The sequence below is a fragment of the Apis mellifera genome, linkage group LG11 (genome assembly GCF_003254395.2).
Source record: "Apis mellifera strain DH4 linkage group LG11, Amel_HAv3.1, whole genome shotgun sequence".
NCBI lineage: Eukaryota > Metazoa > Arthropoda > Insecta > Hymenoptera > Apidae > Apis > Apis mellifera.
This window is the reverse complement of record NC_037648.1, coordinates 9,281,283-9,305,900: the sequence shown is the minus strand read 5'-3', so window position 1 is coordinate 9,305,900 and position 24,618 is coordinate 9,281,283. Positions and strand designations below refer to the sequence as shown.

At 31.6% G+C, this 24,618-nt stretch overlaps 1 protein-coding gene across 12 annotated transcripts in view; it reads right to left on the bottom strand.

Annotated features, from left to right (window-relative positions):
• The window catches only part of LOC412865 (collagen alpha-2(IX) chain), a 328,107-nt gene that overhangs the window by 128,931 nt on the left and 174,558 nt on the right, over positions 1–24,618 (bottom strand). For 2 of the 12 annotated variants that reach the window (XM_016914908.2, XM_006564342.3), the window contains exon 2: positions 18,906–20,860. The exons of the other annotated variants lie outside the window; for them this stretch is intronic. In XM_016914908.2, coding sequence (XP_016770397.1) covers positions 18,906–19,094 — 189 coding nt within the window. In that variant the 5' untranslated portion in view covers positions 19,095–20,860. The remainder of the gene's footprint in view (positions 1–18,905; positions 20,861–24,618) is intronic. 12 annotated transcript variants of the gene reach the window in all.

The window sequence follows — 24,618 nt, the reverse complement described above, 5'->3', positions numbered from 1 at the left end:
GGTCATTCTCATTGGGGCGACGACGAGAAAGAGATACGTGGCTGCAAATTGCTTCTTGCAATTCTCTGATTCGAGGCCAATCTTCGTGAAACTAAACTGCACCACTGCAGTTGCGCCAGCTGGTTCCCAGAAATTCGCCTTGTTATCGGGAATCTTCTCTTGGATTCCCTTAGTCCACGTTGACGATTTTACTGTTCACGGTTTACGATTCAATGTAACTGAAGAAAATTGATCTTTAAAGACCCAGAAAAGTTTTTTTACAGTTCTCCTATCCGCGTTATTTTCTCCCGAATAATCAAATTTTTAGTTGTATCAAATCAGTTCGATCAAATTGGCAAAGTTTTTCTTTTGTATATTATATATTTAGAGGATTGTTAAATAATTAGAGAACACATTTCTGGTGGATATCAAAAATAGGGTCATCTGTTCTATCGATATTATTATAATTGAATGAGAAATTGGACAAAAGTTAGAGAAATCGATTACGAAAAAGAAACTTTTAAAAAATCTATCAAAATCATTCTTCTTCAATGTTTAACGAAAATCTTAATTAAACTAAATTTATTCCTTTTCTTAAAATTTATATTTCCAACTTCAACTAATCTCTCATTCTTTTTACTAATCTTCTAGCAGATAACAAACTTTAATCAATATCAAGACACTTTTGATGAATTATTTTATGCAAAAAAAAAAAAAAAGGAAGAAAAAAAAAGAAACCATCATCTAACTTCAACTGAATAAAAGAACGAGATTACACAAGCAGGTTAAACTAGTAAGAAGCACATTTTTCGCCACCGCACACACCGGTTATTCCAATGCACTCAAAGGGTTAATTAATCCTTACACCGATATATACGTACATACACACCCCTTTCGTTTCCTTGAAATTTTGATCAAACAAACCGTAATCCTTGGCAAGGATCACGGGGGCTAATAACCGTCGGAGGCACTCGTCTGAATCGTTCGTTAGCTATTTGCAAATAAATAATGTTACTTCTGCCACGCCGATTTTGCCGGAGGCAAGGGAGGGATGGAGAACCTTCCTCTTTAACACAGTTTGTTAAAGCCGGTTGGGCGGGGCGTAAATGTTGCAGCAAAGCGTTTTCACTCGGCTCAAAGCGGGAAAAACGCTTTTGCCCCGCGATCACGAATTCGGAATCCGGAAGTGGCGTTGTTGGCACCGGCGGAAGGATTATTCTCTGGCGGCCGAGTTTGCGTCACGTGTGTAATTTTCAGCCTTCGAGTTGAGCGTTACAACGCGTTAGACAAAAGAATCGTGATGATATTTTGACGCGGAATAGGGAAGGACTTAAAGATGAAAAGAAATACAAATACGTTTTCTTTTTGAAAATTTTCTAGAGCCATTTTGTCGAGCATTTGTTTCGTTCAATTCGATGGTATTCCAGAGATTAGAAAAGCAAATAATCGTAATGAAGTTTCATAATTCTAACAAAATTTAGAATATTAATTTAATATGCATATTTTACTTTATTCTTAATACATTTTTTAATCGTTTTAGTAATACCATATTGTGCGAACTACTTATTTATGTACAAAAATATATTATTTTACATATAAAACGTGATGCTTCTTACGTGCTTATCTTCTCCTAAAGTTTATTCCATTCGAGATATTCGAATAGTTTCAAAGGAAACCGAAATGAGCGCTACAAGAGTATTTAAATAAAACAGAAGTAACAAGAGAGTGGAGATACGGCACAAAAGATCTCGCGGAAACAAATTATCTCCGCTCTCGTCTGAAAAACATAAAGCTCGTTAAATTCACGAGCAAACAAGAAGGGAAATTATCCTTCCCACTATTCAAAAAACGATTTTTCCATTCCGTTCCGGATAAAGCTCAAAATTGTGATGAAACAGTTGATGAAAATCGCACGTTTCGATTATCCTAGAGAATAAATTTAAAAATCGTCGATATTGTCATTATGCCAACACGATAATCTCTTTTTCTTTTTTTTCGACCTTTCAATCCATCATCAGAATCGATATCGAATGGTTGTCGTTTCGATCTCTTCGTTTTTTTTTCTTTTTTTTTATCACTCCTCAAACTGAACCGATTCAATCGAGTTCCGTGCAATTAGGTTCGCCACTCGATACCCGTCATCATCGTCACCATTTCTTACTTTTGATTGAACGATCGTTTCGAAAACTGATAAATGCCATTGTCAGAATTCGTTTTCTCTTTCAAATTGATTTTTAGAGAATTTCCAGAACGTGAATTAAAGTCGAGAATGAAGAATCTTTTTGATTAAATAATATGTATATGAAATTAATTGAATTGTAAATAATTAGTTGTATTGAAATTTTCTTATTTATAAAATAAATTGATATAATATACGTGTATAATCGATGAGAGATTATTTCTACGTAAGGAGACAGATAAAAGGTATAAGAATAAAATTTGAATCGATAAAAACGTATAAAAGAAATAAAACAATCGTTTTCATTGTATGAAAATTGTTACGAATGATCAAACTTGTATTAAAAATTAATATTTAAAACTATATCGATGAATAATCTCGAAATATTTTACACGAAATAGACGCGTACAAAATACACTTTTCAAATCAGAAAAACTCGAGTGTGTCATTTGCACAGTATTAAAACAGTTGCATTTTAACTTAAAAAAAGAAAAACCTCTTTTTGGGGAAAACTTTTCGAAAACTCACTCGTCGATTCGGTGAAAAAATAAAAAGAAAAAAAGAAAAAAAAAAACGAGGAGATGTATTAAATTAGCTCTAGCCCTCGACATCCGCAACCTCTACGATTCAAAAGCCACCAAAAGCTTCGGTCGTACCTTTCCGTGCGAAATTCTCACAAAAGCGGAAAAATTGGGGATCGGTCAACTGCTCGGTCGCAGCCGAGACTGATGCAGGGAGGCATCTCCTCCCTCCCTGAAAAGAAACGAGGACCGCTTGAAATTCAATAGCCGTCCGTGGGCCGCATAACCATTCGTTCCTGTCGAAATACCCTTCAGAAACGACACGTCATTCCGCCGAGAGTTGCCCGTGAAATCCAACGACTTGCAACACCGCGTTTCACAGCTCGAGGTAAGATCCTCTCTCTCTTTCTCTCTCATTCTCTCTGGTGCACGTGGATCTCCCCCGGGATACAGCCTCGATTTTATCATTGGACCAACCGCCACCGCATCGAAAATTAGACTGCGAATAGTTGCAATAAATGGAATGGCTATTGTATCCTGCTTTCTCACGTGTTCCCATGAAACTTGGAATTTTATTTAATTTTATTTATTTATTTTTTTGAGAAGTTGAATCGAGAAAGTTTGATCAAAATTGATTTGCGAGTAAAACGAAATTTGTTGTATTTAGATTAATGTATTTTTTATGAATTATAGGATTTTCCAATTCAAAATTATTTTGATATGTTAGGAAGAATTTAAAAATGAATATATCCTAAATAAATATTATTAAGAATTATATATATCGTTAATTGCAAGAAAAAAACACTCAAATATCAAAACTAGTTAATTAAAACTAGTCCAAACGATTTAAATAAATCGAAATTGAAATTCTATCCGTTTCGAAATTTATTTTTAACTTCTATCTCTCTCTCTCTCTCTCATCGGAAGCGAAACATCTTGCTTTTCACTTCCTGGAACATGCGTTATCGGGTATTGCATATTAGATTCGCGAAACGATTCCAGCTAACTCATTCCCGATACGCCTCTAAAAGACGTTCTTTTGAACCTCCATTGTACCTGGGGCAATATCTCGTATCGAAACTAGATGGAAAATGTACGAGAGAAATTTTGTACGCGTTGAATGGTGGAATAAGAAATGGCGGGATATCGCGTTAAACTGTGCGATCTTAGAGAGAAAGGAGGAGGGGAGAGAGAGCAAATTATTCGTGAAATGCTAAAATTGACTTTGCTTATGTTGGAAATGTTGAGAAATGTCATGTTTAAGCAACGTCTGGATATTTCATGCGTTTTCCAGTCATTTTCCGGGAAGTTATTTCTCGAGATCTCGCGTAGGGCAAAGGACAAGTTATCACAAATGCATCGTCTTATGCGCGATGTTACGCAGATGTACAGAAGGTGAAAAAGTTTATTTTCAACGATTTTTGTATTTTTGTTTTTCTTTTTTTTTTACGGCTTTTATAAGAGAACATAATAGATTCGAGAAATTTATAGAAATTATATAGGATGACTCGTAATTCGTGGTGCAAATGAGGTCGAACGAAAAATGGGGAAGGTTAAAATAAGAGGAAAATTAAGAATGGCGTTAAATGGAAAAGTGCAAAGTCATGTGCGCTAATTGGATACCAGTAGTCAAGAGGTTGTTCCGCGTGGGAAAATAAGTAAAAAGATATGAAATAAAATTTTTTATTTATGAGAAAATTGAAATTAAAAATCGGACAGACGCGTGTCTGATTAATTATTGAAACGAAATTGATTCGTTTATTTTCTTCCTTGAGTGCAATGTTATATATCGAAAAAGTGTGAATTCTTTAGAATTTGTGACAGGAATATTTTTAAATGTATCTTCTCATTTTCGAAATGAAATATGCGCATGATATATTTCACGAGAAAAGTATAACTAATCGAATCTTAATTGAAATTCATTTATTAAAATGGACACAACATTCTGAATTTTTTTTATTTAAAAACAGAATATTATTGCTTTTTTTTATAAAAAAACTTTTATATATTAAATAATTTACAAATTTTACAAAGTTTGTAAAGATTAAATCTATAGTTAAAAGTTATTCAATTAAAAACCACTATATCAATTATTTCTACTTTTTCCTCTTTATTTAACTTTTTAGTTTATTTCCAACTTTTAATCCTTTTCCGAATGGAAATATAAAATTTTGCAAAAGGATTCATGAGCGAACAAATCCGGAAATGGATTTCCCGTCTATGTCAGATCTCGAATGCAGTCACGACTGCTGTAAATCGTAATTCAACCTGATCCGATGTTGCTCATTTAAATTTTCTTAATTCAACTAACTTTCATTTCCAAGTAAAATGATTCTCTGAACTTATGGCATCTCGAAGTTATTGAATAATATAAATATAATATAAAAAATTAGTTACAAAATATATAATTTTCCACAATCATTGTGTCCGATTATCGATACACCCGACGATTAATTATCATCTAAAATTAATCAAGAGATGCAATATTTATTTTAAGATGCACTTTAACGTCGGGATGGCGAGAAAATTCTTTCAGTACGTTTTAAAGTGTGTTAAAAGTTGAACGTGTAAACGACGGAATAAAAAAGTGCAAAAGAGACATTAAAAGGCAGCGAGGATCCGACAAGGGAAAGTATTGCGATGCAGAAAGTAGCGCTCCACCACGGTGCATTCAATACGTTATATTAAAGTGTACTAAACTCTTCCAGCCATCGTTAATGCGATCCTATTTGCATAAAGTTTGTACAAAAAAAAACTCTTGCCATGGTAATTTTAATAATAGCCGTTACCGATAATGCAAATCTTTTGGAAAATAAAAAGATTGAATGAAATGATATGAGAATCAAAAAGAGCTTAATAATAATAACAATAATAATAATAATAACAACAATAATAATAATAATAATAATAATAATAATAATAATAATAATAATAATAATAATAATAATAATACAATCACTATAGCATTATCTTTACAAATTTAATGCCTATATTATAATAATGGTATATTCTGTAATATAACAATATGTAGATTCATGAAACATAAGCGGATTTAGGTACGTGAATTATGCAAGTTGAATGACTGGAATAAGGTAAATCCTAGCAATTAAGGTTGTTAAACAACTCCAATGACTTTAAATTAACAATGCAACGATTCTCAATAACGTATTCGCAATTCTTTTATAGAAATTCCGCCAAAAATTCTGGCTGAAAATTGAATTTAAACACATTTCACTTTTTACTCGCTTTACATATTTCCTGCTATATTTTAATAATAGATATCTGCAATGGATAATATCACGTTGCAAACCAGACTTTTCAATAATTCGAAATACGAGTTTAACGTTGAAATTAATTGCATTCTCATAAGCGTAAATAACAATAATGCTATAGAAAAATATCAATTATAACATCGTTACACAATCCACGTGCAACATGAATAATTTATAAAAGAAAAGATTATAAAGCACAATGAAACTTTTCACTTTCAAGAAACTAATATTTTCTTAAGCTCAATTTCATTCATATTGAAAAAAAAACACACACACACACTATTCACCATATAAATATAAAATTTCCATCATTAAAGAACCAACATGTGTTGTTCCATTCTAAAAAAAAAATTAATTAAATTTCTTGTTCAAATTTTCACGCAAAAACATTATTAACAATCACCATTACGCTCGCGATAATTATGGATACGAAACGAGAATATTTTGAATACTTTTCGCGTATCAAAAATACCACCCAACCACCCCAGATTTCGACAATTAAAACACACAATTAAAAGTCAACAATCTCCATCTTCTTCTTCTTCCATTACACTCTGGATCTCGCAATTTCTTCGAAATGCGGAGGGGAGAGGAGGAAAGGAGAGGAGAGGTTAACGTGAAGGAGTTGAATTGAGAGGGGAGGGGAGGGATATTTTATCGGGCTGTCCGTCGCATTCCCCCTAAAGCGATTTAGATTACCTATTCCGGATTTCTGGCGGAGCCAGCATTACCGGAAGCTTTCTTGGTTCTACTTGCACGCCCGACCGAAAGCAGATTACCGCTGAAAATGCTTTTTCGTCCCGGCCGCGTCAACGGCGGCCAATAAAACTTGCAACCACCGGCAAGCATAGGCAACAGAACGAGGCGACGACTAGAGAGAAAGGAATGGGGGAGGGGGGAAGGGAGGGGGTGAAGCTAAAACGACATGGATGAAGGGTGCAAGAAAGCCCGACCTCGATCGTGAAACGACCTGTGAAATATTGCAACTTCGAAAGTTGCTTAAGGGATCCGCGTGTTTACGCGCGTTTTCACAATTTTAGAAATTTTTAACGGGGGGAGGGGATTTTTCGAGAAATATATCGTTGAAGTTCTGGAAAATTTGAGGTTGTATGATGAACGATTGAAGCTAATAAGGTATTTTATAAAATCAAATTTTCAGAAATTCGTATGAAAGCTAGGAATAATGATAGATAGTTGATTGTAAGTAAAGAAGATAATATTGAATAGATGTTACATTAATAATATAATGAATATAATAATTCGAGATAAGTTGTTCTATTAAGTTTGGAAATTTTTTTCTTTTTCTTAATTCATATATTTTGTTAAAATTTATTTTTTCGTTTTTTGCCTTGTATGTATGAACAAAATAGAAATTTCTAGAGAAGTTTGCAACGAACATCGAAATCGTAAAATGGAAACGCCAGTTTTGTCGCACGTAGGAGAATATATATATATAAATAAATATCAAAAAGCATAACAGGATTAAAACGTAAAAAAAAGAAAGAAAAAAAAAATAAAATAAAATAATAAAAAAATATGAAATTGAATTGAATAATAAAATCGAATTATGGTATGAAACTAGATATTTATATTTCCATTCGGTATCTATTCGTTTTCATTTTTTTTTTTTATTTATTTATTTGTTAGAAAAATCTTATTTTTATAGGACCAATATTTGAATAAAATCATTGTGTTATCATTGGTTTATAGTGAATAATAGGAAATTAAATTTTGAACAATTTACTTCGTGTTTGTATGGGAAATGCCTATGAATAATGTATTTTACGTTTGTTTCTGTAATTTGAGCCGCAACGAAATTAAACGAATAACAATTTGTCATAACAACGATATAAATTAATTATCTCTTTGAAGAATTTGTGATAAATAAATAGAATTATTTCTTCGAAATGATTCATATGAATATTTGTTATGACAAATCACTGTCGATAATTAATCACGATCATAAATAACGCAAGAAAATTTCGTAATATAATAAACCAACCAAAATTACCTTTCTCGATGTAAATTTTATATTTTCAATTTTATATAACAACGAATAGGATATGGACAGTAATAAGTTTTTTTCTCTCTTATGTCTTTTAAAATAAATTATTTTAACGAATAATAGTGTTCTTTGTATGTAAGAAACACAAACTTCATTTGAGATCAAGAAATGCATAAAAAGGATATATCTACTTAGACAAGAAGAAAGAAGAAAAGCAGCTTTAAAGAATGGAAATTCTACACAGAAAGATCATTCCATCACGGAATAACATTTTTTCGCAGTGAAATCAAATTATAAACATCTATCAAGTATCAAATAAAAGTAACGAACATTAAAAATATCTTCGAATACATAATCATTATTCAAATAATATTATTCAAATTAAAATAAAAAGAATGATAAAGGATAAAATAGAAATTTCACTCGAATAATTCATTCGAACGAGAATTTAGCGCCTCATCATTTTGCCAAGAAACATCTTCAGCCAACCGCCACGATTCAAACGAAACTAAACTATCGGTGCTCGATAATCGAAAGTCCATTTTCAATTACTGTTCACGCGAGAATTCTCCGATTGTTATCGATGGAACCGAAATTCTTTGCACATTGGCGTGGGAACCGTAGGATTCCGGAAGATCGAGAGGGTCAGCGTAGCAAACATTTATCTGGGTCAGCTGAAACTAGTAGCAACTCGAACAAGGAAAGCCGCAGGGTTGCATCGAACGAAATTCTGCCGGTTCCCGACAAGATGAGAAAATCGTTCGTGGTGCACGCTCGTTAAATACGAGGACACATCTTGCCATCCATACGCTTGCCAAAGCGATTTCGATTATCCTATTTCAAGAAGACAATTTTGTCCCTCGATTCCTTACCGACATGTCGGTGTTCGACATATGTACCGATGGTGCATCGTTGCAACGTTTTAATTAATATTGTTCTCCGGTTGACCAATTTAAGTTCGAATATTGCACGTATTATTATATCGTACGATAATATTATGTATCGTATTTTATTCGATTATATCGTATTATTGCACGATAATATCTATGTATGATCTTTTCTCGTTCCCCAGAGATCGATGATTATCCGAAATTGTATAAATATCCGTCGGGATAATTTTGTTCATCGATTCTATATTATGTCTACAATTACGGAGAATTATGTTCACGTCTTCATTAACATTGTCGTCTGGTTTTAATTGGTTGTACGATAATATGACGGGTGTCCATATATGATTTTCTTCCACTCCAAAGATCAATGACTTCGTAAACTAATTTTATCCTTCGACTCTATCACGTTTTATATTTACCGCGCATTAGGTCACATTTTCATTGATTTTATAATATAATAATGTCTATATAGATTGCAATTTTTTTTTTCTTCAATATCTTTACATTCTTTGAAATGAAAATTTCCGTTTCAAAATAGAATATTCTTAAAAATTGATGCATCGTGAATCTTTTTTTTTTTTTTTAAATTCTTATATTAAAAAAACGTATCCATAGTGAGATGGATTAAGACAAGACATTAAAGATAAAAGGTAAAAAATAAAGAAGATTTATTACCGAATGCTTTTATTGAGTAATAATAAAAGTCTATCGAGATTATGACTTATGGATTTTTTTTTGTCATGTATTCAGAATTGTCATGTATTTATGAATTATATAAATATTTCTTCTTCTTTTTTTTTTTATTAAACAGTATTTTCTGTTAAGATAAAAAAAAAATAGAATAATTCCTGATAAAAGAAAACGTTTAGACAAAATTTTATAAATATTACTTGTTTGTTTTATGGAAAAATTTTCATTTTTTTTTAATTTTATTCCTATTTTATAAATTTAAATTAAAAGTAGTAATGTGACACTTTAAAAATAATATAGAAGAAGAAAATAAAGTTTGAATTAACACGGTAAATACTGCTTCCTTTACCTTTCTATCTATATTCATAACTTTTCAAAATAAAGATTTCGAATTTAATCCGTTCGTAGAATAATATTGCATTACCATTCTTTCACCATGTTTTCTTTCTTAGATTCCTTCTTTTCTTAGATTATTTAATAAATTGATATGAATCTCTTAAAAAAAATATTTGATAAATCATATGAAACATCTCATAAATCATTTTCACATCCTCAATTCAAAATATAATATAAATTATACTTACACAAATATAAATTAAACTTTTACATTCAGAATAATAATATTGACAGAATATCTCGAATTCACAATAAAAAATATCATCTATTGCAAAAATACACAGTAATCAAAATTAAAAAGTTATTGAGGATAATATAATACCTTACATTAATCGATGATTGATTCATAGATGTTAACTGTTTCATAGATACATAGAGACTAAAATTAGAAACACTCTTTCTACGTGTTTATCGTTTAAGGGCAAATTTTCTCTAATACGATCACTGTAATAACAATAATACGATGTTTCTTCATAATCAAAGGTACGCGCAAATATTTAATATATTTGATATAAATTTCGCAATCTTTTATCCACGTAAATAAGAATTCTAGGCCAGACACCTCGAAGAGCGAGTTTACCCCTTGAAACCACGAGAATTTCAGGTCCAGAAAATATTTCTGAAGCATGTACGGGTATTTATCGCGACAGCAAACTTGGAGACGATTGTGCCGCATTCTTCGCAGGAAATTTGATGGGAAGATACCATAGGAAGGAATGTACAAAAGAACGAGGCACACTTTCGAGAAAACATGGCGTACATTTTATTTATCGCGTTTGATCGTTTCTATATCTCTTTTCAATTTTCTACTCGCCTCTTTCGACGAAAAGTTGATATTACGCTTGGCAAGAAATTCAAATGTTGGAAATTGAATTTGCTCGATGAACTTTGTGGAGGAATTAAAGACAAGCCTCGTTCAATTTCCATAATATAATTACAGTGACATTACAGTATTTGTGAATGTTAATAACAAATATTTTGTCAAAAGAAAAATTAAAAATTCTTTAATATTTTCCTATTCTTGTAGAAAATTGATTTTTTTAATTATTAAAGTTAGTTTTGTATAATTATAAGTACTTAAACAGATATTAAGAAACATTTAAAGATATCAAAGCAAATATAAAAGTTGATATCTTTTAGATTTATTTATTAAGTTATAGTATAGCTTACTAATATTGTGTTAGATAAAATGAAATACCTATTAAATGAAAATTCTAAATTCTTCTTTCAAAAAAAATTTCTGTACAATTTAATTCTTCTTTTCTTTATTATAATTTTAACAATATAAAGTTCATAAAATATTAAATGATTTATGGAGAATAATATATTTGAAGAAACAAATTTTGGATGTTTAAATTAAATTAATTTCTTTTGGGAAAATAGAATCAGATTTATAGATTTCTATTATTATATTATCTAAGTAGATTATATGTCTATTCTAATTAATTCACAGTTATTTTACATTTTATTCATTGTTCCTAGACACACCTACATCCTCATTGTAGAATTTTAATCTGCTAATGGTTAACATGATTTTCTATCACTTACATAATAACAGTGATTATTTTCTGTAAATAATGATTCACGAAAATTTCTTAATACGTCTTTGTTTAAAAAGTTATTTATTTATATAGAAAAATTACAAAATACTTTTTCTATTTATAGTTTATGAAAGTCTGATATTCAAGAAGCATAAATTATAAATGTGCTGTTATTTAAATATATTGATTCTGCTTCTCTGCAGGTATTAAAATAATAATATATTTATTTATTAAAAATGTAACAGTTTTCTCTTCATTTTATTCATAAAAATGCATTGATTAATCTTATATCCAATATATATATTTAAAGACCAGAGAAGAAAATCTTGGCAAGTCCATTTTCATTAATTTTAATAATTGTGAACGTCAGAATTAAAAAAATAAAAACTTGACAGATTTTAATATAAAATATATGCTTGAATTTAATTAATATTTTTCACATTAATTCGATCACAGTCGAAATGTTTTTTAAATTTCTTATAAAGATCCTAATTTTTATGCTTACGACAGATTCTCACTTCGAATGAAATGAAAGACGAAAATTTAAAACTGACAAATTAATTTTTCTTTCTTTTCAAAGAAATATCTAATACAGAAGATTTTCAATTGTACTTCAATTATTCAAAATTAATCTTCTCTTTGCCAAACAATATTTATTATTTTTCTTCCTCTATAATAAAGAAATTTTCTTTTCACAAGAATATATAACAAACGAGAAGAAAGAACAAGGAATAAAGAAAGGAATAAAATTATTTATTCACGAGATGCGAATTTAAGTAATCTTCGAATCTTTTTTGATGTCTCGTAACAAATCAAATATATTAAAAACAAATAATCCATTCGATAAATTGAAAACGAAAGCGTCTCTTTCCATAAAAGATAAATACAATTGTTAAATTGTTTATCTCTTAACAAAATTGGCATACGAAAGGGAGAAAAATATCGTCGAACGAAAAAAACTCCGGTTTATCTCTCGATCATCGATTGGAGTTGTCTTACTTACACTCGAAAATATATCATTATTGTTCTATATCGAATGGAAATACAATATCGGGTTATAAACGGGCATTATAACCGAATTGCGTCGAAAAATAAAATCTATGATGCTTACGTTGAATGAGATAATTGAAATCGCCGAGAGAGGAAGATTTAAATCTCTCGTTTAATTGAACTCATTCTGATCGTGCGAGGATTTTGAGCACCAATTTCCCAAATCGTGCCAAAACATTGCGGTCGTATTTTTGACACAATGAAATTGGAACAACTTATTTCTATTATTTTGTCAGAATATTTTAGAATATTTTATAAATCTGAGATTCTTAGAAAAGGCCAATAGAAAATAATTTTATTTCGCGAGAATGATATATGTATATATTAAATAAATAAAATAATGACACAAATGGAATTTAAAAAGTAAATTTTAAGAAATATTAAGAAGCTAGAATGTTTGATAAATTTAGGAACATATCAATTTTCCAAATTTCTAATATATCTCATAATTTGGATGAAATTCTTGAAAAGATCAACAACGAAATTTTTCTCACCAAAAATATATTAATTCGCGAGAATATAAACATTGCGAAAATAAATAATATGGAGTGTTAATCAATAGTAGAGCAAATATTTTCAAATAAAATTGAAACGAAAAATAACGAGGAGGGGCAATAACAGGATAAATTCTCAATAAGCTTTATTTAAGCTTGTTTGACGGGGAAATAAATATCGAGAGGTTAATAACGCAATGAATGTGCTCGATCATTTCAAAGAAAAATATCGAGAGCCTAATAACTCGTCGAAAGTGATTTCGGTTGAAAATAGTAATATAATCCAAGTGTTTCGTCGGTGAATCTCGTCTTACAAGAAATGGCGTCTGCGATTCATTAACTTGTTACAAAGCAGCAACGACCGTGGTAACGAAGTTTAGTTCATTTAATTTCCCTTCCATAATTGCTTCTGCAGACATCGGTTCTCTTACTTTCAGATGTCGGGGCTTACTTTCAAATTAATCTGTTATTTGTGCGCCCCCGTAGACTTATTCTGCAACTTCTTGGAACGAATTAATTTAAACGGCAATGATGGTTCTTTAATTGCTAACTATAATTATATGATGATTTCGTTTCAAGTTAATAAGTTTAAATATTCTATAATTTATAGATATAAGATTGAATAATATTTGGTATTCTTAATGAATGTTCCATTTCACTGAAATCTTTTACTAGAAATATTAAACAACCTAAGATTTTTGAACAAGAATGTACATTCGTCATATTATTATTATTATTATAGTTCCTCGATTTCTTTTACCTTTCATTGATTCACTTGTGATCAATCAAGAAAATCATTCGTATCTTTATCTTATTTAAATAATGTGAACAAATGTTGTTTGATAAACTATTGTTCTATTTCTCAATGTAAAAATTGAGAAATATCGGTTGAATGACATTAATCAAGATAATTGTAATAGGTGCAACTGGGAAGAAAGCACGAAATGCGACACAGGTTAAACGCAATTTCGCTTTCGAGAATTAAGAGAAATAAATCATGCAGAATATATTTGGGCGATAGGAGGGTGTAGAATTGTTCGTTGCACCGTCTTTTCAGCCGAGCATCGCGATTAATATCATCTGGTATTAATATGCACACGTGAATCCAGGTAAATGGCTAGAATGAATCTGATTTCTGGCAATCTGATTTTAGATTGTAGCGTCCAACTGCATTTAATTGTATACAATATCGTTTTGAATTACGTTGGTAATTATATATTGTTGAAATTATTGAAGATTTATAACGTTTTTTATTTTTTGAATACTTTAATTTCCTGTACGGTCAATCAACTTTAAACAAATTTTTTTATCTATCGTTATACAAATTATTTTATAAATTTTTATAAATAATTTTAGAATAATCTGAAAGGAAAAATTTAAAAAACATTTAGAAATTGATTGTAATATTAATAAATATATATATATATATATATATTGGAATGTTGTATTTAAATTCTGTATTTTATAGAATAACATGATTTATTATATTTGTATTATTCGCATATCAATTTTGTTTTTAGATATTATTATTATTATTATTATTATACCAAACCACCGAATTGTAAAGATTAATTAATAACAAATACGTGTAATAATAATAAATATTAATAAAATTTGAAACCATGTTTTGTAATATTATTTTGTTCATGATATCAAAAATATTTATATTTCAAATTACAAATTAAAAAAATGGTTGTATATTATTAAACATACATTTAATTTTGTGAAGCATAAAGTAACGAATGAAAAATAAAGAATCATTAAAGCTAATAATTTTAAACGAAATAATCATATGTATCATTCGGTATATCTAAAAAAAAAAAAAAAATACAAAAGTGTAAAAGATGAAAAAATATGGAAAATTTGTAAATATACATATCGCGATAATAAACAGAAAAAAATAAAAAATATTTATATATATTTATAGATAAAACATGTGTTCAAAATATATAAATATATTGCTTTTGGCTTATCAGCTTACGCATTTGTGATTTAATCGATGTTTTCAACCCGAAATTATTTTTAAACATTGAAATTGTTTGTATAAAAAATAATTACGTATCTTGAATTGCAAATTTATTTATTTATTTATTTTTTTTACGAAAAAACAAATCGTATAAACATCGAAATTTTATATTTTCCATTTAACATATTCAAAATGGTTACTGTATTTAATTTACCCTGTAGTTGTTTGTAATTTATCAATTTTCTAACGACGACCCCAACTTCATTTTGTAAATTTATATGAAACTGTTCGAATATCTATAGTAAAGCTTCTTCCTGTTTGCAAATCACCTCTATATAAAGGTTGAAACTAGAAAGCTTTTGATCTATTACACTTTCTAATTTAAATTCAAGTTATATTGCCTGAGTGTTTGTATGCATTACAAGCACAGATTCTGTATACAATATATTAATGAATAATATTAATGAAATTGATATATAATTTGATATATAAAATATATAATTCAATAATTCAATAATCATACAATTCAAACTTCAATCGCATAAATTTAAATAATTAATATACTTACAATATTTATTTTTTTCAATGAAAGTCATAATTATAACTATATCTACATTCCTTCACAAATTAATATAACTATTTTTCTAACTTATATTTGTTTTAAATAATATAAAACTTTAATATCAGTACCGAACTCACCGTAAAATCACAGAGAATCAAAACGTATCTTGAATAAAACACCAAGTAGCATTCCATCCACTAAAACTAATTTCCAATATTTCTTCCTCACGAGTCAACACGTCATTGATCTACCTCAGAGTTTCTCAACAGAAATTATGTGAAATTCTTTCCTTCTAGAAATTCTAACAGAAGAAAGAACGAAATAAAACCTCGATTATCCTAAATATTCGAACATTCATTATTTCGACAATATATTATTACGATACAATGCAAGAACATAGAGAAAGTTTTTTCACCTCATGAAATCACGAACGAAACATTACTCAAGATACAAAAAAAAAAAATTCTATTGCAAATCTATTCATGCATTTCTAATTTTAATATAAAAACCCTTAGCCTACCTTAGTTACATTCAAATTAATCATACATTAATTTCCTCTCTTAAATATACACCCTTTTACTTACTTCGATATAACAGCTTCTTGTATCCATCTTTAATAATAAATTCAAACCTTTTCGAATAAGAGCAAAAAAAAAACAAAGAAAGAGCATGCATGAATAATCCACCGTTCAGAAGAGAGATCGAGGAAAAAAAATATTGAGAAACCCTGCTCCATCCGGAAACTCGGCCCGTTCCGGGCATCAGGACACCGGTTTCCTGATCGAAAAATAATGCTGTTTCGCGACAACGGTATTACCTTGCCGCGGTCGTCGTCGTGACGCGATTACAAAGTTGCCGCCAGTTCACATCGAATATTATTAATATGCATGAGCGAATCTTATGAAGCTTGCGCACATCTCGAACCCTCGTGCATGAAAGATATATATACATATATATGTAAAAAAATAAGGACGAACGAAATTTTCCCGCGTTTTCGTGATTTCTCCTTCGTTTCCAAGTAACGTTCTGGAATTCCCTGGACGGGTCCGTGGCAGGAATTCGAACGCGGGTCGAGTGATAAATAATACTGTTGGGAGCCCCGTCGTGTTTTATGCATTCGAATCGCGAATGGTCGGCGGCCATTTGTACGCGCCATCCCTCCTCGCGTTGAGGGAGAGGCGAGGGAGGAGAAGTTTCGAGTTTGCTCGATCGATCAGCTCTCGATTAATTGAAGAGTAAGGACGTGGAAAAGATTGTGAGCGAGCAAGGGAAGGAAGGCTCTGAAGGAAACTGTCTTTCGGCTATTGAAGAAATATAGGATTTTTATTATGGAAACGAGGTTTTTATATTATACAACGTTCGTCGGATGGACTTTTTATATTTGTTTGAATTATCGATTATTAATAAAAGAAATGTTACGAGAGACTTTTCGTTTTAAATAAAGAAATTTTAGAATTTTATTTTATAGGATATTATAAGAGAATATAAGAGAAATTTGGGAATAATTGTGCCAACTCACGATCCAATGTCCATTATTCAATTTTACGAATTACCACGGTGTAAAAGCGACTTGGGTTTTATGCACGCGAAAAAGCGATGTTCTCACGTTCCATTTTACTGTGTCGATTGATGAACGATTTTCGTCGGTATGATTCGGTATTTAGTCGCTGGAAGCGTTTCGCGATGTTTGGAAAAGGTGTATGAAATATCGCGTTGAATGGGTCAAATGGATTTCTTGCTGTGATACACCGTTTGCTCGTATCGAAGCTTAACCTTATACCCCTAGATATGCAGGGTGTTGGGAAAGTTCACCTTTGGGTGAATCTATTCTAAACCAACCAAAAAATAAACACGAAAATATTCTCTTCGATACATACGTACGATATATGCATCTCCTCCTATTGTACAGTCTCCTTTGAAAAGAAATCCATTTTGCAGATTTTTGTAAAAAGAAAGAAAAGAAATGTTCCAACACTTTTCATTTTAAAATATTAGTCACATTCTTGCATGTTATCTCTTACGTGCATTTGCACCTATATTCTCATAAATATAATTACAAAGAGCTCGATAAAACAGGTATCGAGATCTAAAAAGAGTCGATTCAAAAAATTCCAAAAGAAACGCAGCGAGCGATTTTTTTTCAATAACCCTTGTAATGTAACTAGGCTTTCACCAGACCATCAACTACGCTTCACGAACAAGATTCAAAGTTTCGAGGAATGCGTTAACTTTGCGCGGATGATGCAAATAATTAATTAGATCGTACGGTCGAATTGCACGATGCGTTGGCCACACCGGGATCGAAATGGGGAGAAATCGAGCGGAGTTGGGGCCCGCCACGATTCCATTAAGACACGAACTTGCGGAATTTTCGACCGAGAACGATTCGCACAACGATTCGCGGATAGCTCGAGTATGACGAGAATTCGAGCTCGTAAAATGCGTGGATATTAATGGTTACAGGATGGATTCAGAAATTTCTGAATTGCGCGAAACTTCCTCGAACGGAGAAGCGCGAATTAATTTAGTGGAAAAATTATTTCGAAGTAGAAACATTCATAGAAGTTAATGATGAAAAACAAGTTGGGTATAATTTAATTATCGTAGAAAGCTTTTGCTTGATTAAATTTTGTTGACAGCTTATTCTTTTAGAGGAATAATTAAATGTGTTAATGAGATGTTATAATATATCTCTAAGTATATTTTGTTTTATACTAGATTTTAAGAGTAATTGTCCTCTTTCGGAATGATCTTTTGCTCTCTGCATGGAAAAAAGAAATTGGAATAAGTATAATTTGCTCGAATGGAAAAGTATGAAATGTTTTTCGTTACATTATCCATATTGAAATTAAAATATCCAAATCCAATTATCTTCTCAATACGTATTTTTAACATTCTCTTATCTCTCAATTACAAAACCAATATATACAAGTTCTAAAAACTGGAGGAAAATTCCTATAGGAAAATTACCCTTTAAAATTTCAACTTCATAAGAATACTTATAAAAATTTAATCGATCGAAGATTCCCCCAAGAGGAAAATATTGCCTCTTGAAACTTGAAATTCCGAAAAAAAGATTCATAAAAATCTCCTACCTGCATCGCACAAACGTATAAAAACCGTCATCCGTACTTTACTTTTTTTTTTTTTTTTTTTACACAAAAACACGATTTCACGATGAGACTTAATTCGAGATCACAACAAAACAACATACCGTACGTACAATATACCGATATCTACATAAGCATTTCTGAAGGCAACCCAATCGTGAAAAAAATATTTTTCCACGCGAGAGTGGAATTGCGCAGGGCGGGTTATTATTCGCCGTTCCATCCGGTATGAAAGGAATTTTCTACTCACGTGTTTGGTGGCAGTGTATCCGGTGATCTGTTGAAGCTTGCTGCTGACCACCTTCGTCCCAGTCTTGCCAGGTTTCTCGCTCTTGTGCCATATCCCGATCACAGTCACTATGAACGCCACCACCGTGATAATACCGATCAACAACGACAATGTCACGATCTTGCTACGGGGCGATATTACCATCGCCATTTTTCCCCTCGTGTTTCCTCGCCAATTTTCCGTGTCACCCCCACCCCACCCCTAGGAATCGTCGCCAAATCGGTTTTATCTTTCAACAGAACGGGAGTGGGAAGAAAAACGATCGATCAATAAACTTCGATTAACATCAATATATCATTTATGTATACATATATATCTAGGTATATGAATATATATATATCTCTCTCTCTTTTTTATTTCTCTTTTCTTTTTTTTTTTTTTAAGGGAAATAGGAGCGGGTACTAACTAGATATATTTCTCTCTCAACGATTTTTCAAACTTAAGGCTCCCTCCTGTTATTATAACTTTATCACGTCCTCGTACTCGAATATCGACGACGTGTCAGCCGAGTCCTCGTGGACCCTCCTTAAAGTCATCTGGCAGAGTTGTCCGGATCGATTTCCCAACGAGATCGATCCTTCGATCCACACCACACCCACTTTCGTCGAGCAGCCGTTTCGAATTTCTTTCTCTCCCTTCCTCTCCCTTCCCCCGATCCGATCCCGTCCACCTTCGACTCGATGCTCGATTCGACGCTCCCTCGGCTCAGCTTCCGCTCCAACAATTCACCAAGCTTTCCAGTTTCCCTCGAAGGGAGAACCTCCTCGAGGAGACCTGTTTGCTCGTGTTTAGCCGAGACTCGTCATCCACTCCCTACAATTACACAACTTTCCACAAAACGATTCTTCTTGATCGCTGGTTCGATTTCGAAAATTTCGCGGAAGATCCACTTTTCGAAATTTCTCCAAGAAATTTTATCGTGGACAAGAGCGTTTCCTTGGGGACAAACTCCTTTCGGGGAACTTTGGGGAATTTCTTAATCTTCTTCGTAATTTCCAAGCACATTCGGTGTTAAAAGCGCGGTGTAAAACGATCCTTTTTCCAATTTTTAATCAAGTTAAATCGGTGTCGCTCGTATCTCCATTTGTATATTTCATCCTCTTTCCTTCTTTCTTTCTTTCTTTCTTTCTTCTTATCGCACGGGGAAGATCCTTAATACTGATCCGATCGCAAAAACTCCGTTTCATTTACTATGTATTTCTCTTTTACTCACTTTGAATTTTTATTTAAGATAAAGAAGAATTGTCGAGAAAAACTTTGCAACTGGTTTTTTTTCGTACACGATGAAAATACGATGATCGTCGGTGATTCACTTCTTTTCAATTCCATAAAAAATACTTTCCCCTCCCGAAGAGAGAAACGAAGAAACAACAATCTTCTTCGAGACGCTAACAATCTCCCTCCCTCTCTCCCTCCACCCTTTTTACAACCGAACGAGCGAACAAAACAACTATTCTTCCTCTTCTTCGATCACGTTCGTCCGTATCCGTTTTCATAACACAACAAGCGACGGCTCGTTCCTCCTCCACTCGACACGCTCGAACGCCGCACGAGCGAGCGTACAGTGTTATCCGTTTTCAGTTTCCACGGTGAATTCCACGAGGAGACGCGTTCGATGGCGGCGCACACTCGCGAGGATCAACAAGTTTAACGGGCGCGGGGGATCAACAACAAACGAGTCGCGATAAATTCGTCTGAATAATCAACAATAAAGTTCCACGGGGGATTGTTTCAGCAACGAGAGGTACATCTTTTCCAACTATTTCCAACTCGGTCGTTCGGGGATAGGTTTTAACGAGGGTCTCGAAAGACCCGTGGTCTCGCTCCCCTCCCCCCAACTCCACGAGTCCTCGTTCCAACGGACCCTCTGCGGTCTCTTCGAGGGATGGTATCAATCGCCGTGGAAAGTCACTTTCCTAGATGTTACGAAAAACAACAACACGTCACGAATTTTCCAACCAACGTTATTACTTGGCTTGACGGGGATTCGAGAGATTCTCGGTGGATTGTTGTGCGAGAGAGTTGTGTATGAGAATCGAAGGGAAGGAGAGAGAAGTTTTGGTGGCTGTCGGATGTTGGGATGGTGAAACGCGAATTGAAGTTGAAACAAGTATTTTTTAAATTGATTCATTTTTTTACTCCTCTCTGTCTCTCCTCTGTTTGAGAAAAGAGGGGATTGTGGATTTATCTCGTAGAATTTTATGAGAATTTTTATGTCTCTTTTCTTTTATGTGATCAAGAGTATATGAAAATTGATCAACTGTGTTAATTAAATTTAATATCCATTTCCTTATTGAAAATTTGATAATCTGTATCGAAAGTACATAGGATGATATAAATTGATAAATTACTTTTATAGAAACTTGAGAAACGATGTAAAGGATCTTCTTGAAATGAGAATTTAATCGCTTTAAGAATGGCCTAATTCGCTTTCGGTAATCAATCAACATTTTACAGTGAATAGATAAAACTGATAATTTGATATTCGTTAATAAGGTTGTACATTGAGACGTTAACGAAGATAAACCGTTTTTGGATAAAGTTTTGTATAACAATACCTTAGGATTAATGGAAAATTACTAATATTCCTTAAACGCGCAAAACTTATCGCTTTCCACTCCATTTTATTCGTATAATTACAAAGAAAGCTTCACTTTTTTCGAAACGATACCATAAAATAAGTCCAACGATCTCGTACTTTCAAAGTGAGATCTTATTCTTATTTAATTATTCATTAAATAATCGATCTTATTTAACGAATTTAATTTAGATTTTCATTAATCTGGATTGAAACTTAACCGTAAAATTAAACGTAATCCTACGTTGATTTAATCTACTTCTTGAGCGCTTTGGGACCACGTCCCCGAAGAACATTTCCCAAATCCCAAATTCATTTGTCCCACCTTTTCGACATTCAAAACGTTCAAAATCGTGGCAATAGTTACACATAGTTACAAAACTCGATGTTTGCATAATTCATTCATATTTATACGCGAATCTCACTTTTCTTTTTTTTTTTTATTTCATCAACAAACACGCTTCGACATTCGAGAATAAAACGGGATTCTTGAGTGTCTTGGCGCGGTGAAATTTGGACAAAACTCGAATCAGAGGCGTGGAGAATCACGATGGGGGCGTGGCGGATCTTAAACACAGGGATCAATTTCCCTCGACCGTGTTATCGTGGCCGCAGCACGGTAACGGCATTTTCATTCGACGAACATCGCCCGTTATACCGGGGAACGCTATTTTCATTTTGCAAGGTAAAACGCGGATGCTGCGGCCGCGCATGCTAATGGTATCGAAGGACCGTAATGAAAATGAGGGACGCATTAAGCTGTGTTCCAACCACCGTGAATTTCGACCGTGACGACTCGTTTCTCTGCGTCGTGGACACGCATTAGTTAGTTGAAAGAAAATCGTATATCGCCGAGCGTATATGAAATTAACATTAAAATTAAGCGTTACTTCGTATTCCTCGATCGAGAAAAATTTCACCCGAGAATATCTCATGCAATTTCACTTTACGACAGTGAAGAATCTTATATCATAAGCTTATTGAAATTGCTTTTTGATTCATCCTGATATTTTAATTGGTTGTTGAGATATAAGAGGTCGAAGTATAATTTGGAGTTTAAGAATGGAATTGTGACTCGTTGATGTATATTTCTTTTTGGAGTACCATTTCCAGAAATCACCACTGTCTGGAGTTTGAGATGAGATTAAGATGTAAGCGAGAACTTCGAATAAAAGACAAGGATGAAGATAGTAAACGATCAAAAATTATTTTTTCATTTATATGTAAGGATATGTAAGGAAGTCGAGAAAAATTAAAAAGCGTTTTAAAAAATACAGATCCTCGCTTCTAATGATCGTTCATTCATTGACTATCTTTAAAGTTATAAGTGTATCTTCAAAATTTAAAGTTTTCCTAATTTTTAATAGAATTTAATCGAGTTTTAAGATAAATTATATATATATATGTGATATATACATTTATTTATTGAAAAATATATCAAAAAAAGAAATTAAAGGATTGAAATGAGAAAATTTGAATTTAATTGTAAAAGATATCACATAGAAGTGAATAAATTTATATTGAAACAATTTCTGGAATATATTTTTCTTTCTCATATGTTATATATATATTTATATACTGTGATTTATATTTATATTATTTATGTTTTAACACAATTAACAGCCAAATGTAACAGCCAAATAATAAAACCATAAAATATAATGATATTTATCTTGGAAATATTAGAATTTAATATGTGGGTTTTTAAAAAATAAGTTAATTCTATTATGAATATAAATTTGAATATAAATCTTTATTGAAATAATATTTATATTAATTAATAAATATGAATATTATATTGAAAAATTTTTTTCCTTCCATTATTCTGAAACGTCCATATTCATAGTGGGAACATTTAATTAATGGAATAATGATAAAAACAATATTTATAAATTATATAAATTTCAGAAAATGTATACATATTATTTCATTGATAAGTATTGATTAATAAGACTATTATCATTGTTCAATGAATTCAGTATTTTAAAAAATGCTTTCAATATTCATTACCACTCTCCATATTTGTTGGAAGAAAAAAATATATCGGAAACTTCGTTTCGAAATAAAACACGTTTGATATTCAGTTTTAACATACATCATAAAATTATTTAGCTTTTAACGTTTTCGATAAAATTTTCAATTTGTACGAAGTTAATTTACATATAGAAAAAAAATATTCCATGTGTTATCTTCGATTGACAAACGATTGATAAACAGATATCTTTTCAGATTGTGAAACAATAATTTAAAAACCAAATTAAAATTTTTTCGTACTTATCGAATTTGTAGAATAGAATATTCGTAATATATAGATCACCAAAAAAAGAATTTTCCTTTCATTATTTTATTTCATTTAAAATATCCTTCCTACAATAAGGTTTACAAAGCATCCAACGAACGATTGTACAAACTTGAACAAAATTATATCAGATAAATCTAATATCCTTCTTTAAACTGCCATTTTATTTCCAATAATTCTCGATCCACACAAATCCCTTCGTGAATTTGTATCAAGTTTTACAAATCGCGACCTCGAAATCTGAAAAGAGAGTATCGTGAAAGAAGAAGTTGAATCAAAGTGGAGCACAAAGGTGATTCGTTTACCGTGGCCATATCGGTCCGCCGTCATTCAACATTGAAAACCTGCCGGAAGACTGACCGGATGAAGCGTGACGCTTCTTCTTCCAGCTTCAGAATATCGTTCAACGAAGCAAAAACACGAAGGGTTTTCGTTGTCACGTTTATAACGCGGCTTCGAAGGCAAGAAGCTATTTTAGACAAAGGATATTAGCGTACTGCAAACGATCCTATTTATCGTTTAAGTTTCATAGTTGTAATTTTATTGAACAGCGATCGAAATAGGTCATCGAGTTATCTTTTTCTTTCTCAATCAATTTATATAATTGCACTATGTGATTTTGTCAGGAAAGAATGAAGAGATTAGAAGAATGTATATTTATGAAATAGAGACGTATTATTTAAAAAAAATTTATTCATTTATTCATTTGATCTTATATATTTTGATAAATCGTAAAATAAAAATTATTCTATTACAAATTATAAATTTATATATAAATATTTCATCATTCTATATTT